This window comes from Nelumbo lutea, chromosome 3 (genome assembly GCF_056320005.1).
Source record: "Nelumbo lutea isolate HS-2025 chromosome 3, American lotus-T2T, whole genome shotgun sequence".
Classification (NCBI taxonomy): Eukaryota; Viridiplantae; Streptophyta; class Magnoliopsida; order Proteales; family Nelumbonaceae; genus Nelumbo; species Nelumbo lutea.
The window spans coordinates 40,530,584-40,539,256 of NC_142686.1; the positions used below are offsets into that span (position 1 = coordinate 40,530,584).

The 8,673-nt window shown below is 37.3% G+C and overlaps 1 protein-coding gene across 2 annotated transcripts; it reads left to right on the top strand.

The window, feature by feature from the left end:
* Positions 1-363: 363 nt before the first annotated feature.
* On the top strand, positions 364-8,179 carry LOC148864433 (ENTH/VHS protein). 2 transcript variants are annotated; one of them, XM_088974253.1, is made up of 2 exons: positions 364-616; positions 6,091-8,179. In XM_088974253.1, the coding sequence occupies exon 2, from the start codon at positions 6,125-6,127 to the stop codon at positions 7,829-7,831; it is 1,707 nt and encodes a 568-aa protein (XP_088830379.1). In that variant the 5' UTR covers positions 364-616; positions 6,091-6,124; the 3' UTR covers positions 7,832-8,179. The 2 variants fall into 2 exon arrangements, with proteins under 2 accessions (XP_088830379.1, XP_088830378.1); XM_088974252.1 differs by having other exon boundaries at positions 366-616; positions 6,086-8,179.
* The last annotated feature ends 494 nt before the right edge of the window (positions 8,180-8,673 follow it).

An 8,673-nucleotide genomic window follows, 5' to 3' on the forward strand; every position in this document is an offset into this window, starting at 1 on the left:
ATAAGTTAATCGTAAGATGAATAATATTTTTCTCGTCTAGTTATTAGAAGGATAATATGGGAATTAAAATATATTGTAATAGCTTATTGGATGAAAGTAAAGGGGCTATATATTTGCGTTTGCACGGCAAATTATATATTTGCGTTTGCACGGCAACCAAACGCAGCATAAGAAACTTTGGCTGTCTACAGTCGGGCTGTTAAACCAAAACGACTCTCTCTGCGCGACACGTTAGTTCATCGAACGGAGCATTTAGCACGGATTCTGTCGTTAGGAATCAGTGTGAACTGACGTGTCATACGGAGAGCCCTGTTGACTGTTCAGCCTATCAAATTTAGACAGCCGAAGGGCGACATTAATGCCAGACAGCCAGAGCATATGTATTTGTGAATCGTGACTTGATGTTGGTAGACAATCAAGAAGTGAAAAACCGATGGAGGAGCAGAGAGATGGAGGGAAGGTGCATGCGCTAATCGAGAAGGCAACGACCTCAACAGCTTCAGAGGTGGACCCTCGCTTTCTCAAAGCCATCAAATCGGTTGTTCGTTCTTCTGACTCCGAGGTTCGTCTCGCTGTCGAAACCCTAATGGAGAAGATGAAGAAAGACCACTCGCAGGTGCTTCTTTTTCCCTTTTGTCCTTTTCAGATTGTTTTTATGGACCTTGTGAATTTCCAGTATCGTACAGGTTTTGATTTTCCGTAGATTCCTGGTTAGTCGTTAGGCTTGCATATACTTTCATGTTGATATCATGAACTTCAATGAACTCCTAGGATTTTCGGGCAGTTCTTTTCCTTTTTTCTCAAATTTCTTTATTCATGCTTTCATTATGTTATTTTCGTTTTTTATGCATTTTTCCTAATTACTACTAAGGCTGTTTTTGTTTCAAGTAAAATTGACGGAACGTTTTTTCAAGCTCTAACATTTGAGCTATATCTTCGCCCCTTTTACAATGAGAACTTCGTTTTCCTTGCCATTTACCCTAAAAAAATTAGAAGGGATAGAAAACATAGTTTCCCCTGTAAAAGGGATGAAAATGGTAGCTGAAATATTTCAGCCTTAAAAAATTATCGTCCATTTTACGGAGAAACACTCGAAGGGTAATATTTTCGTCTATTCACCGTGACTCTGAGGTACCTTTTGAGTGGCCAACAATCAAGTCTTTCTCAAGTTCATCATACCCATCTTCATGGCTCCAATTTTTGTCTTCGACAATTTTAATTATAGTTTTTTCTTCTTGATTTCTGGGTAAAGTAGAACTGGATCCAACTTATGAGAATATTTAGAAAAAACTCTATGGAACAAAATATGAGTAGACTGTGAGAATACCTTTCCAATGGCTGCCTGCTAGGTTGGTTGAGGCAAGGTTCAAGTGATTATTATCGCCATCCATTTGCATCTACACATTGCTGCGGATGACTGAGACCCATAGAGGGGAAAAAAATAAAACAAAAACATAACCCAAGTGTTAACCTTCGTAATTGAGATGAGGATGCTTGTTGAGTACTGGCTCAAAGGATCCATTTAAATTTTAAACATTAAATTCTGTTGGAATGTCTCAAGTTATCAGGCGTATCCATGTTCTTTTCAGAAACTTTTTTTATTCAGTGATAATAGCCTGTGGATTTTCAAGGTTCAGTATATTGTTTAAAAGGTGAAGGTATGAAGTGACAGCAAGATTCTTAGGCTTACGAAGTTCTGGCATTGACACATGAAACTTGAACTTCATGAGTATTTATTTTCCAAAATTCCAATGAACTAAATTGAGAGAAGTAGCACCAAACTATATATCATATGGATAGGTATAACAATAACTCAACTATCATTTAGAAATAAATATCAAAGAATTTTAAAACCTTGATATTTAAATATCATCTCCAAATATGTAAAGGGAGATAGAAAAGTTAAAAAAAAAAAAGCCAGATGGCGCCAACACATCCACACACATAGAAGAAGAAGAAGACAATTGAATCATCATCACCATGTAGGCCTTGTCCCAACTGTATAGGATTGGCTGCGTGAATCCTGTTTCACCATTCTGATCTGTTTAGTCTTTAATTCCATATCCATTGTTAAAGAAAATAATTGGATTAATTTGAAAAATATTTGCAAAGGTAAAACTGATGAAGGCTTGCAATCAGGAAGGGTAAAGGATAAGAATCTTGCTCTGCTTGCAAATGGCCGTGGAAATTCCCTTTGGAGTCAAAATCTCTTTGGCATTCCATAAGCAACAGCAAATATGGACTATACCAATGGTTGGAAAATGAACCCAGTGGCAATGGTAACATTGTGCTGCCCTCGTAAGGGTGTAGGTTGTACCTTTCCTTCTTCCTCAGGCATATAAAGTATGAACCCATTTCAGGACAAAAAGGTAAAATTTTGGGAGGACTGGTTGTGGGGAGATAGATCATTGTGTATTTTATTTCCTAGCCTTTATTCCATTTATTGTAAATGCAAGATAATTATTTACTTAACCACAGTTCTTCCTTTTGTTATTGCTTGGATAGTGGCCCTTGAAGGGGTCTAAGAGACTTTGAGAGTGAAGTGTTGTGCCTTTTAAACTTTTTTTTACCAATCAAAAAACCTTCTGAATGATCTTGATGGTGCTTCTTTTAAAGGGAGTTGATTCTAGGATTTTAACCTTAGACTCTTCGGTGTTTTTTATTTTCTTTTTTCTTTCTCTTGATCCTCTTCTCATAAAAGTTTTAGGGGGTGTTTTGTATTGTGGATGAAAAATTGGTGGTCCACACCACACCACTATGACAAGGACCAATGCGCATCACACAACAGTCCACAGTTGTTCTGAATTGTGGATAGATTGTGTAGATTGGTCCAGTCCACATCCACAATGGCGTTTTGTAGATGTGTGGATTGGCCAACACCATACTTTTTGATTCCATGTATCTCATATACAGTTTATGAAATAATCTACACAATCTATCATATATGTTTAATTTTTTACAATTTATATGATAAATAAATTGGAAAAAAGGCATCAACAATTGAATATTAGCCAATAAATATTAATTTTAACAAAAAATGATAAGAAAATAAATTTTAAAAATAAAAGTTATTATTTTATTAATTAAAATATTAAAATTAATATTTAAAAAACAAAATAACAAACTATTACAAGACAAGTATAGCATCAAATTATGCATGCAAACTAATAAAAAATAACATAGACACCATTGCAGGACAAAGATAGGATCAAAATATTGGTCCATTGGATCCCATACGGTAATATTGTAGGGCCCTGACTAGCATTGTAGGGTAAAGAGCGATGTATCTTATCAATATTATATTCTTACAACACTGGGGACCGAACTCAACCATGAGAAATACGTGTGGAAGAGATATTGAGCTGTGGACGGGGCTAGTTCGACGATATGTTGTGGACCAGTCCTGTCCACAACATACAGAATGCTGTGGCCATCCCGTGGCATGGACCGAAATGGGCCATCGACGAGATGACCATAGTTCTGGACACCACCATAATGCTTCCCCTTGGTAAAATCTTAAGCTGACAAGTGTGGCAGGTTTGAGTTTGAGAGTGCCACTAGACTTGTTCATGGACCGGGTAGCCCAACGGGCCAGCTCGACTTGCATTGTTCTTAGTCGGGCTTGGATATGAATTTAGGCCTATGGGCTCAGGCCCAAAACACCAGGCCTGAGCCTGAGTCCCTCTTCTCTCTTCTCAAGCCATAGTGAGATCTTTCACCATCTTTGGGTTTTGAGGTCATTTAACATAAAATCAGTTTTATTGTTGAGTAAAGAAAATAAAATCTTTTTTTCTCAATTTCTTGACCAGGCTTTGGGCTTTACATGAGGGCCAGGCTCAGGCCTGAATGTGTTCTGTTGATATAGAGGCAAAGCCCCAGCCTGGCCAGTGAACAGGTCTAATGGCCACTTTGTGCCAAAACAATGCTAAAGGTTGGTTTGTATCCAGTCCACCCTTCCTAAGACCCCAGATAGCTGGGACCAGCATTGGGTAATGGCCTTTTTGATACCTCCCCTCCCCTCCCCCCCCTTCTTCATTTCCTCCTCTATTAAGGCTCTCTGAGGTGGTTCACCCCCTCTAAAATAGCATTTTTTTTGGTTGGGAAGCTATTTTAAAAATCATCAATAGAGGTGCTGAGGTCATCATCATCCAAGCCTTATCCCAACCTATGGGGTGGGGTTGACTACGTGAATCCTGTTTCTCCAGTCTGTTCTATTTAATGCCATATCCTTAAATATAGCATTAAATGTAGAGGTGCTGAGGTGAGATACTTAAATATAGACAGAGAACTGGACACCTCTGTCTTCATGTATACATCCTTTATTTCAGTTGTGGTAAGAATATCAATCACTATATTATCTTCCTCTTTTATTCAATTGTTACAACTTTTCTTATCTTTTTTCTTGCATTATGAGTATAGTAGCATGTGGAACCATTTCCCCCTCTTTTTGGAGCTTCTTGGGTGCCTTTGCAGACTACCTTTTTTTAACCATTGCTTCTTTCTGATACCATAGATCTCTTGAAAGAAAATATCTTGGCCCTAAAAACAAAAAGAGGTAAAATTGTGTGGAGATGTAATGATAGAATTTTAATTTAGCAATCAGAAAAGGAAAAGAAAAAGAAATAATAGAAATTTTATCAACAAGAGGTAATAATTTATCACTATCATTGATTCCATTGCTGTCAGCCTGCCATGGTTGGCAATAGGATCTCTACAACAAACGTATTTATGGTTATATCCATAAACTCAATTCTATGAGGCTGGAAAGTAGTGACAAGTGTTACTCAGTAAAGACCTGTTTCCCAATGATGGATGGCCCTAGAAATTGATATTATCAAGATAAGTTGACAGCGTACAGTAGATGACTTGGGCCCCTTGGGTATAGGGGTTTGTTGAGAGATCATGTTGGCTCAATACTTTGATCTAGTCAGGACACAGTGGGTAAGCTTCAAGCAGAGCTTTTGGCCCTTTCACAAGGCTTAAAACTTGCACACTCCTCAGACTTGTAGGTTATTGATTGAAGACTGCAAAGTAGTAATTGAGTGGATAACTGTAACTAAAGAGGTGGTTGGATCAATACTTTGATCTATTCAGGACACAGTGGGTAAGAAAACTCTCTTCAATCAGAGCTGTTGGCCCTTTCGCAAGGCTTAAAACTTGCACACTCCTCAGACTTGTAGTTTATTGATTGAAGACTGCAAAGTAGTAATTGAGTGGATGACTGTAACTAAGTCTCAGTTTGGAAAGAGTACAAATGCAAATATGTAACGTGCAAATACAGGCAAAACAATAAAAAATATAAGGTTTTGCACTCTACATGTTTGCATTTGTACTCCTTCCAAACTGAGCCTACAGAGGTGGTTGAACTTTGTGTTCAATTAGATCTGCAAATGAGGTGGTTGACCTCCTGGTCAGAAGTGGATTGGGACTTGGGAGACCCACTCTTGTATAGGGGACCTGCGGGTCTTGGGGCTGAGCATTCTTTATAATGTATTTTTGGGTCATAGTTTCAGTTTGGCTTTTAGCTGTCTTATGATTTAAGATGCATTGTGCCTATGTTGTTAACTTCTCTGGCAGCAGGGTCTCACTTCTTTTTCCCACTTAGCAGAGTGAGTTCTGTTATTATTGATAAAATAAATCTTCTTATAAGTCTCAACTCTGCCACAAGAACCCTATTTTGGCAAATGTTTTTACAAAGGACACCTCAAAATGTAGGGCATGTGTTTATGCCTCTAGAACCTTGAAGGTTGATTTTGCAGATGTTTTGTTGGGCCTTTACCTTGAGAATGGATTTAAGGCTAAAGCTTCGCAAGAATTATGGAATACTGATTGACACTAATCTTTGAATTGTTATGTTAGTGAGAACTTCATATTTGAGTATCCGAGAACTAGGCATTTTGGTCAAATGAATAATCGAGTCCATATTAAGACAAGCATACTAACTATTTAATCAGTGGATTTATTACTCATCAGAAGAGTTAAAGTACTCGTCCGCCATCTTTTTTATGGTATTCCATTCTTTTATTGCTTATAATTTCAAACAATTATTGTGGAAGGAAAATCTAAGCTGACTTTACTTTGGCAGGTTAGGTACCTTGCGCTTCTTATAGTTGATGAACTGTTCATGAGGTCGAAGCTGTTTAGATCCCTCCTTGTTGTGAACTTTGATCAGTTTCTGAGTTTGAGTGTAGGATTCAGAAGGAATCTGCCACTTCCTGCCCCTCCTTCTGTTGCATCAATTCTACGATCAAAAGCCATAGAATTTTTGGAAAAGTGGAATGCAGCATTTGGGATTCATTACAGACAGCTCAGATTAGGGTTTGACTACTTGAAAAACACCCTTCGGTTTCAATTCCCTAATCTTCAGCAAAATGCAGCTCGATTACAGCAACAGAGAGAAGAAAGGGAAACTAGGTCAAGGGAAATATTACTGAAAAAGTTTGAAATTCTTCAGGAAAATCTTTCCTCCATAAAAAGTGAAATGCAATCCACTATTGATCAGATAGGAGAATGTTTAGATATTGTTAGTATTAAAGATGGGTCTGCAACATGTGCTACAGTGGATGATGATGTTGAAGAGTATCGTAGTTCTGCCTTGTGGCAGATCCGTCTTGAATCACTGAAAGAAGGGGAAAAAGTTCATGAAAACAATGACAATAAGGTAGTCTTTGATGTATTGAGGGAACTATACAAGCTACTAGTGACAAAGCATTTGGCGTGTGTGCAAGAATGGATCTCCGTTCTTGTGAGGGTTGAACCAGATGACAAAAGAACCAGAGATTCCACACTGAAAGAGTTCATTGATATTCGCAATTGTCTTCAATCAGTGAAGAATAGATGTGAGCAATCAGGTGTTGCCCTGCAGAACATTGCAAATCATGAGGAAGAAGATCTTTGGGAGGTTGGTAAGGTAGAAGTGCATGATTGTGGAAATTCTAGTTTAATGAGCAACCGTAGTGAAGATCTTCCCAGTACTTCAACTGTCAATGAAGAAAAGGATAAAGATCCTGGCTGCAGTAAGACCATAAATGTAGAGGAGTCCTTGGATCATGGAGGAAGCATATCTGGTTCAACGTCTCTTAGGAGGAAGCTTTTGGCCGAAGCTCCGGTTGTGACTTGGGACTCTTTCCTGGACATATGGGGTTCAAATCGAGTTGTTTTAGCCAACCAGAGGGGGGTGGAACTTGAGGGTCATTGGGGTAGGGTTGACTATGATGCAGTTATTCCAGCAGAAAAAATTGCTGAGTTGAGTGTCCATAAAACTCTGTACAAAGAAGAGCCTGTTGAAATCCAACCTTGCCGTGCTCCTTTGAACAGAGGCGGACTTTGTCAGAGAAGGGACTTGAGAGTTTGCCCATTTCATGGGCTTATCATACCCCGAGATGCTGAAGGGAATCCAATCAATCAAAACCCATCAGTAGATGAAGCAAAACTTGATTTGAGGAATAAGGTAGTTGAATCATTAGCAAAACAGGCAGTGAAAAATGTACGGGATAGAGACAGAGAAGCAAATAATAAAGACGATAGACAGTCATTGAAGCGTGCGAAGCTAGCAAAAGTTCGTGAACACAATGAAGCGGTCCTACGCAAAGCTGCAATTGCATCGACCTCACATTCTGAAATTGTTGGAGATGTGGAAGCAGTTGACAGGAACAGGCGTGGGGTCAGAGAGGAGAAGAAAACACTGGCATCGATGCTGCGTAAGAAAATAACCCCAAAGGATAGATTGGCACAGAAGCTCTTGAACACCCGTGTAAGAGATGCAACGACAAGACAGCTTACGCTGGGGGAGGATGAAAAATACAGAAAAGCTTATCCAAACCAATGGTAGATAATTCTGTTAAAAATGGTTAGTAGGATGAGTAGCTGAAAATGCTTTATGCGATGCAGTGAAGATTTATTTATGGGTCTCTGTTAATTGAGATTTCGTCAGTGCAGACGGACCTAGTTGCAGTCTTTGAGGTGTTTGATGTAGCGAAACGAAAGAGAGAAAAAGAAAAGAAAAAACCATGGATACAGTCTTTAAGGAACTTACTCAGCAGTGTCCACTTTTGTAGCATATTGAGAAAGCATGCCCTTACGATGGACGTTGTGATGTATCTATCGTATTCATATATGTAACACACAATCATTTATTTGAGTATAATCAAGGTTTAAAGTATTGGAAACTTCAAGTAAATCGGAAAAACAATTTTAAGAGATGTATCTCTACAAATACATTGGAGAAAAACAAAGATATGCATACATACGCTTTGAAACACTAAAATATTTTAATAAATCATAAAAATACATAACATTACTAAATATAAGATCTAAATGAGGTGTATGTATATTAAATTAGTATATTTTAATGATTTTATGAAGAAATATATTATAGTTAATTATAATTTTATTAAAAGTTTTATACTTAATTATAATTTATAAATTATAATTCTTATGTTTAATGTTTAATAGGATGGAAAAAACCAACTCTCTTATCTAATCATAAAATATTCATTAATACAACTTCTAAGTGAAAATATGTTTAATATTTATTTATTATTTATTTTTAAAAAATATAAAAAAATAAATAAACATTATATAATATATTCAAAAAATAGTTATTAAAGAAGAAATTTCAATTGCCTTGTGGAACATATGATGGATCATCCATAAAATTATAATATATTCAAT